General features: G+C 41.5%; 1 protein-coding gene across 2 annotated transcripts; it reads left to right on the forward strand.

The window, feature by feature from the left end:
* The first annotated feature begins 1,734 nt into the window (after positions 1 to 1,734).
* On the forward strand, positions 1,735 to 14,764 carry LOC121571449 (palmitoyltransferase ZDHHC3-like). Of its 2 annotated transcripts, none has more exons than XM_041882908.2 (7): positions 1,735 to 2,206; positions 8,662 to 8,999; positions 9,419 to 9,543; positions 10,473 to 10,569; positions 10,887 to 10,968; positions 11,378 to 11,508; positions 13,451 to 14,764. In XM_041882908.2, exons 2-7 carry the CDS (start codon positions 8,694 to 8,696, stop codon positions 13,607 to 13,609), a joined length of 900 nt encoding a protein of 299 aa, XP_041738842.1. In that variant the 5' UTR covers positions 1,735 to 2,206; positions 8,662 to 8,693; the 3' UTR covers positions 13,610 to 14,764. The 2 variants fall into 2 exon arrangements, with proteins under 2 accessions (XP_041738842.1, XP_041738841.1); XM_041882907.2 differs by having other exon boundaries at positions 8,665 to 8,999.
* Positions 14,765 to 16,399: the final 1,635 nt, after the last annotated feature.

Genomic DNA, 16,399 nt, shown 5'->3' on the forward strand with positions numbered 1-16,399 from the left:
ATGTTGAAGTGTCAATGAGCAAGGCAGAGGCAAAAATACTGATATATACAGTGATGGTGCAGAGATGGCAGGAGCAGTGGAATATAAATAATAAGGGAAGGCATTTATTTCAGGTACAGAGGAAAGTCGGGGAGGGGAGGACGGCAGGAAGGGACAGAAGAGAGGAGGCTATTTTTACAAGATTAAGGGTGGGACACAGCCAGTTGAATAAGACATTAAACGTGATAGGAAAGCATCCATCGGGAAAGTAGGAGTATTGTCAGGAAATAGAGACTGTGGAGCTTGTATTGCTACAGTGTGGGCAGTATCAGAGGGAAAGAGAGAGGATGAGATTTAGTATGAGGGAGAAGGGGATACAGGAAATTAGTTTAAAGAGTATATTGAGCAGAACGTCATTAGATATAGTGTAAAATATGTTGTTATCTTTTTTAAGAGAAACGGGGTTGGCAGGTAGGATTTAGTTTCTCCCTGTCTCTGGCCCACATTCCAGTACGGTAGGTGGCGATAATGCACCATAATGTTGGATGCCAACTGCTGATAAACCCCACTGAAGAAGAAGAAGAAGAAGAAGAAGCTGCTTCTCATTATACCTCAGTGGCTGAACCTATCTAAATTGTTGCTGGATCAGTTTACAAATCATCTACCATTCAATTCTACTGCACACATTTTTGGACAGTTAGAATTTTTACTTTATAGCCTTCATATAACATTATGTAAATTATTTAGCTTCTTACGCATTGAAACTCAGACAATTTGAAGGTAGATTTTTCTTCGACTACTGCTATGTTTTAATTTGGACATATTTTTATCAACAAAATAGCAATTGCTATTTCTCAAAGGTGAGCGAAGGAGATTTTGCAAAGGACTACTTTATAGTGCGGTAGGAGTTTAAATTAATTTAGCTACATAGCCCAAAGGCCGGCAGATGGCGATATTGAGTAGTTTCATTTCTTACCGTCCAAATGGAATTCATGCAGCTAGCTATACACTCCTATCCCCCATGGACTGGTTCATACATAAAACATTCTCCATTCAGGCTGCAAAGGCGTCGATTTCCTCCTCAACTCGATTTAATGGCGAGAAGGCAGGGAAAATATGGTACTTTCTTTATAAAACACCCCTTTCCACAACCATGCTAGAGCGGCTAATGCCTAGGAATGCTAGTCCTGGGGTGTAATCATTAAGCTGATTCTGTTGCAAAAGGTTTACTTCAAATGGAAAACGCAAACAAGAGTTTCTATTGGACAAATTCAGGTATGTCCAGCCCCATTTCTTTCAGTTTGCGTCTGTTTGGTTCTTAAACGTAAACGGTTTCTACAATGAATACACCCATGGATGTTGTGTATTGCATTCAGCCAATCAGGTTACAGCAGTCTGTTGTTTACCATGTCTGAATGCAGGGCACATCATCAGGAAGTAGCATTAGCATGGTGGTGGAAAAGGTGTTTCATAAAGAAAGTATGCATATTTTCGACGTTTTTTTCCTGCCTTCTCGCCATTAAATCGAGTTAAGGAGGAAATCGATGCATTTGCAGCCTGAATGGAGAATGTTTGATGTATAAGCCAGTCCACTGGGGGATATGTATACACTATATAGCCAGCTGCATGCATTTGCTTTGGACGGTAAGATGAAACGACTCATATCGCCATCTGTCGGCCTTTAAACTATTAGCTACACTGATATCCTAGGTCGGTTTTTAGGGAATTGGTAGGGAAATATGTTCCTAGATCTGCATGCAGAGGCAACAAAGATACTGATAACTATAGGGCAACCTCAGGTGTTTGGAACGCCAACCCTTGAGCGCACATAAATCTTGCGCATGGAAGGCAGGGCACTTCCTGGTTTTTCCTCAATTTGTTCCTTGCTTGTCAAAGAGCTTTCTAGATTAAGTATAGAGGGAAAAGGGCACGCACCCAACCAGTAGGTCTGCACGTATTGTCATTTCCATATGAATAACCGGAAACATCGAAACCAAGTGGTTTTGTAGTTTAACGATGTACTCAACACGTCAAGCGTGAATCGTGAGACACATCAAGGGGTGTACTGCTAACTAACCCCACGCTAGCAAGCATAACTAATTATCTAACGTGATCTAGCTAATTATCTACAATAATCTACGACTAGCTGTTGTGAATGGTGTAACGTTACCTAGCTAACGTTAGCGTGCCAGACATTAAAAAAGAGGACTCCTCGACCAGGAAAGGGGTGAGTTCAAATCATCATGGTTGTTTCTAACGTTACATATCTAGTTAACCAAATTAGCTAACTAGCTAAACCAATCCACCAAATATGTGAAACCATGCTAATCCTTGGAGCTACCTAGCTAACTATACACATAAATGCACTAGCGTAGACTACACAGTGCCCTCCCCCATCCCGTGGCTGTCTCCCACATACACTAGAGTATAGTAGCCTGGTGCCTGCCTACTACCTAGCTAGCTAGCATTAGATTCTAAATCTGACAGAATCTAGATTATTTTCATTAGTATAGCTAGCTAATGAACCATGTTACTTTGCTATTCTAGCTCAATAACAATGATTGTGACTTGACATAGGTCAATTTACAAATGTTATTCCATTTTGGTCATTTTACTATTACAGCCAGTGGAATTTCTTGTTAGGAAATCTCAAAACGAATAGATAGGGTTGCAGTACCATCAATACCAGATCAATATTGCCATCTGCCGGCCTTTGGGCTAGGGTTGCATCTCTTAAGCTGCAGAAAAGTAGCTATTGATGATCTTTAGGATTTCTAGTGAGCCAGGGTACTTTTCTGCTGTGGGAATTCCATACTGAATCCTTTATACAAGGTTCTTGATACAACCATTTGCTGTTTATGCTTAATCAAAATACAACATTTTAACAATTAAACTGACTAAGGACAAGACTGATCATTGTGATCAACATAGCAAAAGCTTACCACATTAAATCTAGACTATTAGATAAGACCATAGGCATTCCAGCTGAGGTTATAAACGTAAATTACATCAGCCTTGTTAATTAACTGCTATTTCATCCTATTGAGCCACATCTCTCCTCCACTCCCATCTTTCACTCCCATTCTCCTGTGCTCTCTTCCTCTGGGTCTGCCATTCCTCAGTCTTATTAATGACTGTTGGAGGCATCCAAGCAGCAGGGCGTCCTGCATCCCCATAAATAATGTATTAAACTGATGCCCCATTCAGCGGTATAGCGCTCATACAGTATAGTGCTCACACCCCAGTCTTTTGTAATGTTTCATTGATCCATTGAAGTCGTTAGTGTCATATCTATTAGACGTTATATGTCATAATGTTTATTAATACTGGAGTCTCAGTTGAATTGTGAGACTTAGGCTAAATGTGTGACTGTTGTCAACTATTGCTGTCTTGAGAACGGCAGAATAGAATGGCAATTTTGTAAAAATAGTTTCTGCTGTAAGACAAAGACGATACTAAAGTCAATCAGTTCATTCAGGTTAACAGCAGCATGTCATTCAGTGAAGGAGGAGTTTATACACTCCCTTCTAGTCAACCACAAAAGAGCATTGATTTAGCAGATAATAGCTAATCGACGCTTGCCTCGCATTGTTTTTCTTGACAGTGCTTTTGCTTATGTGTACAAATGCCATAGTAGCTATAGTGAATTCATTATGTAGCATCGACCTTGGTAACAGATTGTGTCACTGGAGTTAAGCAGCAGCAGCAAGAGATGTTTATAGGACAACGTTTCTATGAGGTCCCTGACTTATTTGGTTTCGATGAAACAGTAGTTATGATGTAGTACAAGAGATACTGTTAGCTTTGTTCACTCTATGGGAGTGACACCCCCAGTCATCTCTCAACATTGATTCACCTACGGGTCATTCCACCTCAAAAAGCACAATAAATAGGATTTCGACACCCACCATCTCTGATTGTTCTGAAATAGTTTTTGTTGTTAGAAACGGGTAAGATTAGCATTCCTGCAACATTATTTTGTTGTAATATAATTTGATCTCTGAGAAATTAAGCTAATTGATTGCACCCAGATTGGCCATTTTTTAATTTATAGGATTAATATAATATTCAATAAGTATAGTACCTAACAGCAGATTTGGACCAAACTTTTTTAGAACAATGAGTTAGACATGAGGAACCCCCACACCCCACGCCAATCCCACCCCAACAACAAGTATATAGTATCAGTTTTCTATGTCTGACAAGTAGCATGGAGCTGCGGCTCTGAGAGGTGTTTCTTCATCCTATGTAATGTATCCTCAGTGAATTTGGTGATGTGTTTTTTCTCCTGTTCAGGGAGATTAGTCATTGAAGTTGTTAGGTTTATGTCCCATCCTACATCCTGATATTCCCATGTTCTGACCACTAGATGGTGCTGGTTCTGCTGTTAGGTGTTTTTTAGTTTTTTAAGAACCCCCCCCCCATTACAAAATGACATATAGGTTCCTTACCCTGTAAGCAGTTTATGGACATGGTATGACAGCAACCCATTTTTTTTGTTTTTATTACCTGTCCACTGTTTCAAATGCTAACTTTTTAGCATTTGTGGCAAAGATCCAATGCATGTCAATTAGGGTTGGGCGATATTACGATATAATCGGCTATCAATTATGTTTGACAGACATCGTCAATGGCAACAACATCTTGATGTGACAGACGATAGTTTTTATATATTTATATTTTTTACAGAAGATAGTTTAACCTATTTGAACCTGACTGACACTGCTTGAGTTGGGCAGCGCATAACAGTGCAGCTCACAGCCGGGCGACACGACAAATGACCTACCTCTTCCTGTTTGGCGTAGCCTTTTTCAATAAATATGTAGGTAGACTTCTCCTACTATTAACATAATGCAAGAGTAGGCCTACAATGTAGATGGAGCGGAGAGTGCTAAAAGCAGCGCAAAATGTCAGATAACATTTCTCTCGCTCACCGCTCCAATGTCGGATGATCATGGTCCTTTTGCAGCGGACAATCTGTTTTCTGGCTTGTTTTAAAAGCTTAATTTCCCTTGTTGCCCCAATCCACATTTTATTTGAACGTGACTTGTTTGTCTAAGCATATCTTTCATGATCAACTTTCAATGAATCTAGGAGGCCAGTAACAGAGTTCTATCTCAGAAAGTTATGTTTGTCAATAGCCTTAATAAAAACATGATATGGTAATAATGAGAGAGAGAACCAACAATTGCAAGATAGAATAATTGAATGGGAAGTTTAAACAAACCTTATACGTTTCTGACATCCACCTGACCAAAGCTTTAGGAAAAACACATTGTGATCTGCCAGAAAATCATTGCAAACCAAACAGACAATAATATAGGCCTACACTAGGCTACTGTCAATAAAATGTACAGTACACAGATATTTATATTACTGTAGAAGTGTTTTCATATCCTTGAATTGCGCAATAGGGATTATATAAACTCCCACATCAGCGCGTTCGATAAGAAGGAACAAAAAATAATTGTTGCCAATAAAAAGAAGAACCCACATTTGGAAAGGCTACAAATTACAAAATAAATAAAGTAAACAGAATAAGTACGAAATTAACGAAATAAATAACAGTGCAAATAAGTTTAAGGCACACGAGAATATTCTAGCCTGGGCTACATTTATTTAGAATAAGACGCATCTGTGAATACAGGCTTTGAAAATTAAACAAATTAAAAGTGCATAGAAGAACCATTCGGACTATTTTTCTTTTCATTATATATTAACCTACCTAAAGGTTTCTGGCCAGGAACACAAGCATGTTCACCTTTTCTGTCTTTAATAGACTGCGGAGTGGGGTAACGGTATTGCCTGCTGTAGGCATATTGAAAACACGTTCAGACAGAACGCGTTTTGCACGGATGCAGATGTATTTGAGGGCGACGTTGGCCCAGAGCGGAAAGCGACCCTCATTCCCTCTCCACTAATGCCAGTGGGTCACTATGCTCCGATTACATGTTAGAGTAGGTAGGATGTGAGTTCTGCGCTGGCCCGCTGTTGCGCACTGAGTGTGACTGTTTGCTTAGCTCTCGCAAGAAGACTGACCACTGATATCTTCTACCGTGAACATGTGCACTCGATCTTAGTTGAAATTATCCAACATCACCATCATTGAAAGGGTCTCGTATCACACTGTAGGTCTACAACGTTTGGTTCCAAATCACCATTCAAAGTTATCGGTACCAAATATCACCATATGATTGGTTTATATTTATTTATTTATTTATTTATTTGCACACAAGAAAATACAATATTGGTAAGATGATTTCCACATTGTAGTCTAAGAGCGTTGTGCCAGTAACCGAAAGGTCGCTGGTTCTAATCCCCGTGCCGACTAGGTGAAAAATCTGTCGATGTGCCCTTGAGCAAGGCACTTAACCCTAATTGCTCCTGTAAATCGCTCTGGATAAGAGCGTCTGCTAAATTACTAAAATGTAAATGAAAAATGTAATGATTAGAGTATAATCTGTGGTTTGTGCACAACACAGGCTGCGTTATAGGTCGTTTACTGCGTTGCTAGGCAACACAATGCCTCGCTCCCCCTGCCACAGATTTCTTTGGGGGATGATACAATAAAATATATATATTTTTAACTCGTTCTATCTGTGATACAATCGTATATCAACGATGTTTGGACAGGTCGATGGGACGATGTGTCATTCCAGACATCGCCCAACCCTAATGTCAATGGTACCTCATTGTTGGTGGTGGGATTGCCGTGGGGGGTCTGTGGGTGGCTTTTGACAATTTCTTTGGATTCCTCTTGTCTTACTCATTGTTAGAAAAAGTTTGGTCCAAATCGGAGGTCTGGTACTATATTTATTGAATATTATATGAACCCTATAAATTAAAATGGCCAATTTGGGTGCAATCAATTATCTTAATTTCTCAGAGATTAAATTATATTTCAACAAAATAATGTTGCAGGAATGATAATCTTATCTGTTTCTAACTACAGAAATGATTTCAGAACAATCTGAGATGGTGAGTGCCATGGCTTGCTGAAATGACATAGAAGGGCCCCTACACGTTATTAGCATTCCACTTCCTCTGCCTAAAGCAAGTTTTACCTGAAATGCCTCAAACTGAATAATCCATGTTATGGACGACAGCAAAGGCCTTTTAATTGTTGCCTGTTTGACAAAACAAATTATATGCATCAGGATTTTATAATTAACTAGGCTAACACAACCATTCCACAGCTGTGCTTATCAAATCCATAGAGGGATCCTTGCATTCTGACTATTAGCTACGCACAACTTGCGGGATGGGAGTGTTGTAGTGGTGTGTGTGAGAGGGAGAGAGTGACACACTGACCTGGTGAATTAGCTAGATGCTGTTAGTCTGGCCTGGATGTGTTAGCATAGCACTATCAGCAGCAGATCGTAATGCCTGGGCTGAGTGGGGAAAGTGATAGCCATGGCCAGGCTGAACTTCTCACCCACTAACCAGCAGGAGGGCACTAAGCCTGTTGTGTGTAGGCAGACTGTCCAGAGTCTGGGGCTAGGCACTAACCAGGCTACTGTAGTGTATGTGGGAGACAGCCAGGGGATGAGGGGGTGCACTGTGTAGTCTAGTGCATTTGTGTGTAGTAATGTGTTTATCACAGGTTGATTGTCTACACACTGGCCTATATCAGTGCTGCTGTTAGGGATGTTCGAATAGTGGGCTTTTACAAACATTATATAAAAAAGGTTTTGGCAGGAATATGTCAGATGCATCAGGGTTCCCCGTAAGACGATTTGGCTAAAGCTCAATTAAGCTAGTATGGCTAATCATAAAAGTGAGATTACACAGAAAATACCAGTGAATTGGCCACATGGATGGATGAAATTCTGACCTCTTATAGGCCAGATTTCAGAGGGGGGAGTTTTTCCTAGCCACTGTGCTTCTACATCTACATTGCTTGCACTTTGGGGTTCTAGGCTGGTATCTGTATAAGCACTTTGTGACAACTGCTGATGTAAAAAGAGCTTTATAGAATACATTTGATTGATAAATACATTTCAAAAGGCAGTGTGTTTATTTTAGGAATACTCAGCTGTTTTGAACTTGTAATGTTCTTTCTTAATACTTTTGGACATATAGGCTATTTTTATTACCCTGACATTCTGGTTCTACTGAATGTGGGCCAAAACTGACCGCAGAGACATTTTGACCAGGATAATTGAATTTAAAGACTTTAGAATACACTGTTGCTTTACTTGCTTTAGAATACTTAAACAGACTAACAGGAACTTCATAAACTCTCACCCACTGTCTCTTCTCTCACTCCCTTTGTCCGTTATTGTCTGTTTGCACAGACGATTGATTTGTATGTCAAAGTTGATACGTCACCACAGTTCAGATAAGTTTAGATTAAAAGACAACACATAAACTAGGTGTCTAGCCTTTTCAGTAAAACATTTGTTTCAGTCTACAACACCACGTTCCAACAAATAACAGAAAAGAGACCACATTCCAACAATACTGTCTATACAGACAATGAAACATTGACACCTCACTTCCTTCTCAATTATGTATACACCTGTAGTTTCTCACAAGGCTTCCTCCATATATTTACACTACAACAACAGCTCATTACAACAACACAGAAAATGCAATGCAACATTGGCACATCAGACATCACTTAATTGACACACCTGTATCTGTAGCCTATCCCTAACCGTCCAAACCCTTCTCTCCCAGCAGCATGCGGCGAGAGCTGCGGCCGTTCTAGAATGAAGAAGAGCCCGGCGCACCGTTGCAGGGACATCGAGAGGCAAGCCGGCTACCTGCAGCCTGAGCACTGCGCCCCTCCCCCAACCTGCCCTCGCTCCGACGCCATGTGGTTCATCCGCGACTGCTGCGGCATCGTATGCGGCGTCATCACCTGGTGCCTGGTGTTCTATGCCGAGTTCGTGGTGCTCTTCGTCGTGCTGCTGCCCGCCAAGAACCTGCTCTATAGTCTAATCAACGGTGCACTGTTCAGTGTCCTCGCCTTCCTCGCCCTGGCCTCACACGCCCGGGCCATGTGCACAGACCCGGTTAGTCTGGCTGTCTCTGTCTGTATACTGTCTGTCTGTGACAGTGATTCTGTAGCTTTGTTCCAATTATCTCTCCTTCCCCCAAAAGTGTTCACTTGTTCACTTCCCTTCACTGATTTGAAAGGAAATGACTGTAATTAAAAAATATGGTGGACATTCCCACTAGCCCATGCCTCCACCTATCCAATGCTTTTAGATTTGTGGGCAGTAGTGAGCGAGTGCACACTTCAGGAGATATTATTGAGACGCACCCAGTGAGTCGGTGAGTGGACTCTCAGGCGAAACTGTCAAATGCAGAGCTTTCAGCCTTCACTAGAAAAACAGCTTGTAGAGAACTCCTTCAAAACTTTGTGTATTGTTTTCAGACAGGTTTCAGATATTAATTAATGCCCCTGTCCTAACCCGTGCCTCTCTCCCAGGGTGCGGTGCCTAAAGGGAACGCGACCAAGGAGTTTATCGAGAGCCTGCAGCTAAAGCCCGGTCAGGTGGTCTACAAATGTCCCAAGTGCTGCAGTATCAAGCCCGACAGAGCTCACCACTGCAGGTACAGTACAGGTACTGCTGCAGTCTAGTCTAGAGAGCTCTGTCCCATTACACTTGTTTGCTTCAAATGTTCTTTCCTGCCAATGTTGTTTAGCCTCAGCCCTGCTGCATTACTTATACCTACTGGTACTTACTAGATGGCTAAGAAGGAGTTCCCTGGAATTTGAAGCGCTTTGAACCTAGTTTCAAGGGACGGAAATGGCTAAAAACAAAGGGGATTAGTTGAAGTAGGAATTAGGAAAAAGTAGATAACAACACTTGGTATTTATATTTGATCAAAATAATGTCAATTGATGTGACATACAGGATGGTGTCATAATATTTATACTATAACACTTCACACATCTTCAGAGAATGTCATGGTATCAGAGCACCTCTATTTAAGCATATTGCAGCCTTTGCAGCTCCATAGGGCAGATGATTGATGATGATGTGTCAGGGCCTAGTTGAGTTGTCAGTCTGCTACCCTCTCCCTCAGATAATATACCTCCTCTGTGACTCCCCTGTGTGATGGAGAGTACAGTCCAGCTCAGCAGGTTATTCCCATCTCTCACCTCCATCAATGTCAACATGGTGTTTGTCCCAAATTGAACCCTGTTCCCTATATAGTACACCTCTTTTGGCCAGGGCCCTTAGGGCTCTGGTCAACAGTAGAGCACTATATAGGGAATAGAGTGCCATTTGGAACGTAGACAGTGTGTACCGTGCAGCTAGAGGTGGCTAGGAGTGGAGTCTCTCTCCACTCTCTCTCCGCTGCGTTGGTGTGTGTGTTTGAATTCACTGATAGTTAACTATGCATTATGGCTGGTCTTCATACACCCAGAAGGAGCAGCTTGTGTAGGTCACGGTTTGGCCCATATTTCCAGGCCTCTTCTGTATGTGGCTATACGCTGCTTTCATGTCATCTACTCGTGTGCGTGCTCCTCGCAGTGTGTGTAAACGCTGTATCAAGAAGATGGACCACCATTGCCCATGGGTAAACAACTGCGTAGGAGAGAAGAACCAGAAATTCTTTGTCCTTTTCACAGTGAGTGTTTAGTCTCGAGCGACTCAGACATGCTTCTATTACTCAAACGTACATTCACTACAAGCCATCATTCACTCACTCACATGAGATGTTGCTACTGTCTCAGCATTCATACCTTACAGTTAACGCTGACTAATTCAACTATCCATCTCCTGCAACAAACCTGTAAACTCTCGCCCACATTCACCAATACATCACATTATTCAAAATCTTGACAAAATAAGAGTTGTATTTTAAAAATAAGAGTACTGCACGGTTAACTAATGTAATGTTACTACGATGTTACCTGATGAGGTGTATTCTTTGTCTCCCTTCAGATGTACATTGCACTGATATCCCTCCATGCCCTGGTCATGGTTGCCTTTCATTTTATCTTCTGCTTTGAGTCAGACTGGACAAGTGAGTACCATGCTGTTCCTGCTATGTATTAGCATGCTATGCCAAATCCACCATACTGTTTTTAACTTTGCGTGGTAAGTCGGCAACAGAGAAACACATTTAATGGATTTGGTGTTGTGGTTTCCATTTGTAACTATTTATTTCCACTTCTTCAAGTGTCATGTTGTCTTCCTCTCCAGTAGCCTGATTGTTCTCCTTTCACATACTTTGATTGGCTCTCTTTGTTAGAGCATGACTTAATTGGTCAATTTACCTGATACATACAATATTTCAACTGGTGCCTAAGATAATACTTATCTGATGAGACGGAATCTAGCACACCTGTACTCAGCTTCCAGACAATCAATGCTCTCCAGTTTAAACCTCTTTCTCTCCCTTCTCTACTCCTCCCTCCCTCTGCCCTCCCAAGAGTGCAGTACATTCTCTCCTCCAGCCACCGTCATCCTCCTCATCCTCCTCTGCTTTGAGGCACTCCTCTTCCTCATTTTCACCTTGGTGATGTTTGGGACCCAGGTCCATTCCATCTGTAACGATGAGACGGTAAGAGAACTGAACACGCCACCAGCATCCCTTTGCTCCCATTCACTCCCTCACTCAATGCTCCTCTTTACCTTCTTAACTATCGCTGTTTAGCAGGGTTGGGGTCAATTTCAATTCAGGAAGTAAACTGGAATTAGAATTTCAGTTTACTTCCTGAATTTAAATGGAATTGACCCCAACCCTGCTGCTTAGTGCTTAGATTAATATTGCCAGTAGCTTTATTCAGGGTCTTAGTAGAACTGTCCCCAAGATATATACAGTAAGTAGCCAGGATTACAGTACCTTGCAAAAGTATTTATCTCCCTTGGCGTTTTTCCTATTTTGTTGTATTACAACCTGTAATTGAAATTGATTTTTATTTGGATTTCATGTAATGGACATACACAAAATAGTCCAAATTGGTGAAGTTTCAAAAAATTCTAAAAAATAAATAACAGAAAAGTGGTGCGTGCATATGTATTCACCCCCTTTGCTATGAAGCCCCTAAATAAGATCTGGTGCAACCAATTACCTTCAGAAGTCACATCATTAATTAAATAAAGTCCACCTGTGTGCAATCTAAGTGTCACATGATCTCAGTGTATATATACACCTGTTCTGAAAGGCCCCAGAGTCTGCAACACCACTAAGCAAGGGGCACCACCAAGCAAGCGGCACCATAAAGACCAAGGAGCTCTCCAAACAGGTCAGGGACAAAGTTGTGGAGAAGAACAGATCAGGGTTGGGTTATAAAAAATTATCCGAAACTTTGAACATCGCACGGAGCACCATTAAATCCATTATTAAAAAATTGAAAGAATATGGCACCACAACAAACCTGCCAAGAGAGCGCCGCCCACCAAAACTCACGGACCAGGCAAGGAGGGCATTAATCAGAGAGGCAACAAAGAGACCAAAGATAACCCTGAAGGAGCTGCAAAGCTCCACAGCGGAGATTGGAGTATCTGTCCATAGTACCACTTTAAGCCGTACACTCCACAGAGCTGGGCTTTACGGAAGAGTGGCCAGAAAAAAGCCATTGCTTAAAGAAAAAAATAAGCAAACACGTTTGGTGTTCGCTAAAAGCCATGTGGGAGACTCCCCAAACATATGGAAGAAGGTCCTCTGGTCAGATGAGACTAAAATTTAGCTTTTTGGTCATCAAGGAAAACGTTATGTCTGGCGCAAACCCAACACCTCTCATCACCCCGAGAACACCATCCCCACAGTGAAGGATGGTGGTGGCAGCATCATGCTGTGAGGATGTTTTTCATCGGCAGGGACTGGGAAACTGGTCAGAATTGAAGGAATGATGGATGGCGCTAAATACAGGGAAATTCTTGAGGGAAACCTATTTCAGTCTTCCAGAGATTTAAGACTGGGACGGAGGTTCACCTTCCAGCAAGACAATGACCCTAAGCATACTGCTAAAGCAACACTTGAGTGGTTTAAGGGGAAACACTTAAATGTCTTGGAATGGCCTAGTCAAAGCCCAGACCTCAATCCAATTGAGAATCTGTGGTACAACTTAAAGATTGCTGTACACCAGCGGAACACAACCAACTTGAAGGAGCTGGAGTAGTTTTGCCTTGAAGAATGGGCAAAAATCCCAGTGGCTAGATGTGCCAAGTTTATAGAGACATATCCCAAGAGACTTGCAGCTGTAATTGCTGCAAAAGGTGGCTCTACAAAGTATTGGTGAATACTTATGCACGCTCAAGTTTTTTAGTCTTATGTCTTGTTTGTTTCACAAAAAAAATTATTTTGCATCTTCAAAGTATAAGGCATGTTGTGTAAATCAAAAGATACAAATCCCCCCAAAATCCATTTTAATTCCAGGATGTAAGGCAACAAAATAGGAAAAATGCCAAGGGGGGTGAATACTTTCACAAGCCACTGTATGTTGAGACATATCATTATTGCCCCTGCTGATGTTTTGCCTGTTGTTGGATCTTATCTACAGGGCATAGAGCAGTTGAAAAAGGAGGAGAGAAGATGGGCTAAAAGGACAAAGTGGATGAACATGAGGGTGGTATTTGGCCATCCGTTCTCTATAGCCTGGCTAAGTCCCTTTGCAACACCTGACCACGGGAAGGCAGACTATTACCAGTACGTTGTCTGAGGTGGGAAGCCATGCTCCAGCACCCATGCTACCAGCCTCTTTCAGGGTGCGGACTGATGATGCGTACAGGCGATAGTCTTCCCGCCGCCTGACTTCACTGAGCATGAACTCTTCTGACACTTCTCCTTTTCTGTTTTTGGTAATTTTTCTTCTTTGTGAAAACATCTTTATCTGCTTGTTTTTAATGCTTGTCACATCTTTTAGTTTATTTCTTTGCCAGGTGCTGATTTGGATATCTGCATGAAATATAAGCTATGTTCCCTTCTGTTCACAATCACTGCCAAGCCCTACAAAACCATCAACTGTAAAATGCCTCTCTGCTTTTCTTTCTCATGTTTACCATTGAAGAAAGCACTTACTGATGTAACCTGGCCAGAGCCTGTATCTGAGCTGGCTAAAAACTGGGCTTTGCCTTTGGGATAGAAATGGAAATGATCATAAACCCAAAGTATTTCCTGTATTTGGTCATTTCCTGTTTGAGGACTAGGCCTAAACAAAGCAAACGCATGAGCTGAATTCATATTGTTTTCGTCCACTGAAAAGCCAATCAGTTCCGATAGGCAGATTTTGTCTTCCAATGTTGCAGTACCTCTGCCTATCTATAATGTAGCCTAAATGATGTAAGCTATAGCTTTGGTGCCAGTGCCACACTGTTGGAGTACTAACGGCCCACAAGGCATTACGTTTGTGGTTTAGAACAGCCAAATCATTTGCTGCAAGCTGCAGATTCTTTGCCTTATAGGACAGTACATCATGGACAACGGCAGTTGGGATTTTTGTAACTCTGTAACCTTAAGTTTAAGTTGAATAGGGTATTTGCTTCCTCTCACTGGCTGTCAGTCATGTCTATGTGCAGGACGGGTCCCCTCCAAAAGTCATGACAGGATGAAGATGAGATTGGGAACAACAATGGATTGAAAGTCCAACTGTGGAACTGGCTGGTGGCAGTGGTGGATGGTTCTGTTGTTCCACTGTGTGGCATGATGTCTTACTGGCTGGTGTATGTGACAACTGTTTCTATAGAAAAATTAACATAATGCCCTCTGAGATTTTCAATTGGTCACCCAATAACTAGAAAACTGGTCAATCAAATGTACAGTACCAGTCATAAGTTTGGACACAACTACTCATTCCAGGATTTTTCTTTATTTTTACTATTTTCTACATTGTAGAATAATAGTGAAGACATCAAAACTATGAAATAACACATATGGAATCATGTAGTAACCAAAAAAGTGTTAAACAAATCAAAATATATTTTCTATTTTGAGATTCTTCAAATAGCCACCCTTTGCCTTTATGACAGCTTTGCACACTATTGGCATTCTCTCAACCCGCTTAATGAGGTAGTCACCTGGAATGCATTTCAATTAACAGGTGTGCCTTCTTAAAAGTTAATTTGTGGAATTTCTTTCCTTCCTAATGCGTTTGAGCCAATCAGTTGTGTTGTGACAAGGTGGGGGGTATACAGAAGATAGCCCAATTTGGTATTATGGCAAGAACAGCTCAAATAAGCAAAGAAAAACGACAGTCCATCATCACTTTAAGAAGTTCAGTCAATACTTTTTAAATTTTCTTCAAGTGCAGTTGCAAAAACCATCAAGCGCTATGATGAAACTGGCTCTCATGAGGACTACCACAGGAATGGAAGACTCAGAGTTACCTCTGCTGCAGAGGATAAGTTCATTAGAGTTACCAGCCTCAGAAATTGCAGCCCAAATAAATGCTTCACAGAGTTCAAGTAACAGACACATCTCAACATCAACTGTTCAGAGGGGACTGTGTGAATCAGGCCTTCATGGTCGAATTGCTGCTAAGAAACCACCACTAAAGGACACCAATAATAAGAAGAGACCTGCTTGGGCCAAGAAACAAGAGCAATGGACATTAGACCGGTGGTGACACTGTCTGTGATTTATTTAGAATTCAAGGCACACTTAACCAGCATGGCTACCACAGCATTATACAGCAATACGCCATCCCATCTGGTTTGGGCTTAGTGGGACTATCATTTGTTTTTCAACAGGACAATGATCCAACACACCTCCAGGCTGTGTAAGGACGATTTTACCAAGAAGGAGAGTGATGGAGAGCTTCATCAGATGGCCTGGCCTCCACAATCCCCTGACCTCAAACCAATTGAGATGGTTTGGGATGAGTCAGACCGCAGAGTGAAGGAAAAGAAGCCAACAAGTGCTCAGCATATGTGGGAACTCCTTCAAGACTGTTGGAAAAGCATTCCAGGTGAAGCTGGTTGAGAGAATGCCAAGAGTGTGCAAAGCTGTCATCAAGGCAAAGGGTGGCTATTTGAAGAATCTCAATTTGTTTAACACTTTTTTGTTTACTACATGATTCGACTGGTAGTGTACATATTTTCTACTTTTTTACAGAAGCATGCACCTAAGGGTAATTCCCTGTGTTCACTAAATGGAATTTGTAAATATCATGTCAAAAAACCAGGCTATCGGCTTGACATTGTGTTTATGAATCTGGCACAGCGAAACTTTGTGGAGCAAACACTGGTGATGAAATTTAGGCCAGTGGAACATGTGCATTGAAGCCTGAAAGACCATACTGCCTGGAAGTATACTTTTTTTAAAGTCACCATTGTGGACAATGCTAGCTAGTTCAAACTTAGACACAGACTGGTCTCCTAGATACATAGCAGTCTAAGAGACAGTGTAGATTGCTTCAGGGCAATTAGGCATCGATTGCAAACAATCAAGCCTCATTCAAAGCAGATACTTCAGTGAAAATGCCTTTTTGTCTGTGAGAAAATGATAACACAAT

Source organism: Coregonus clupeaformis, chromosome 8 (genome assembly GCF_020615455.1).
Source record: "Coregonus clupeaformis isolate EN_2021a chromosome 8, ASM2061545v1, whole genome shotgun sequence".
Classification (NCBI taxonomy): Eukaryota; Metazoa; Chordata; class Actinopteri; order Salmoniformes; family Salmonidae; genus Coregonus; species Coregonus clupeaformis.

What these genes read in the sequence shown, in the direction of transcription:
- LOC121571449 (XM_041882908.2), top strand. Translation starts at nt 8,694, where the DNA reads ATGAAGAAGAGCCCGGCGCACCGTTGCAGGGACATCGAGAGGCAAGCC. An exon ending in GGGCCATGTGCACAGACCCG is followed by an intron (nt 9,000 to 9,418) that starts GTTAGTCTGGCT and finishes CCTCTCTCCCAG; the next exon opens with GGTGCGGTGCCTAAAGGGAA. An exon ending in CCATCTGTAACGATGAGACG is followed by an intron (nt 11,509 to 13,450) that starts GTAAGAGAACTG and finishes TCTTATCTACAG; the next exon opens with GGCATAGAGCAGTTGAAAAA.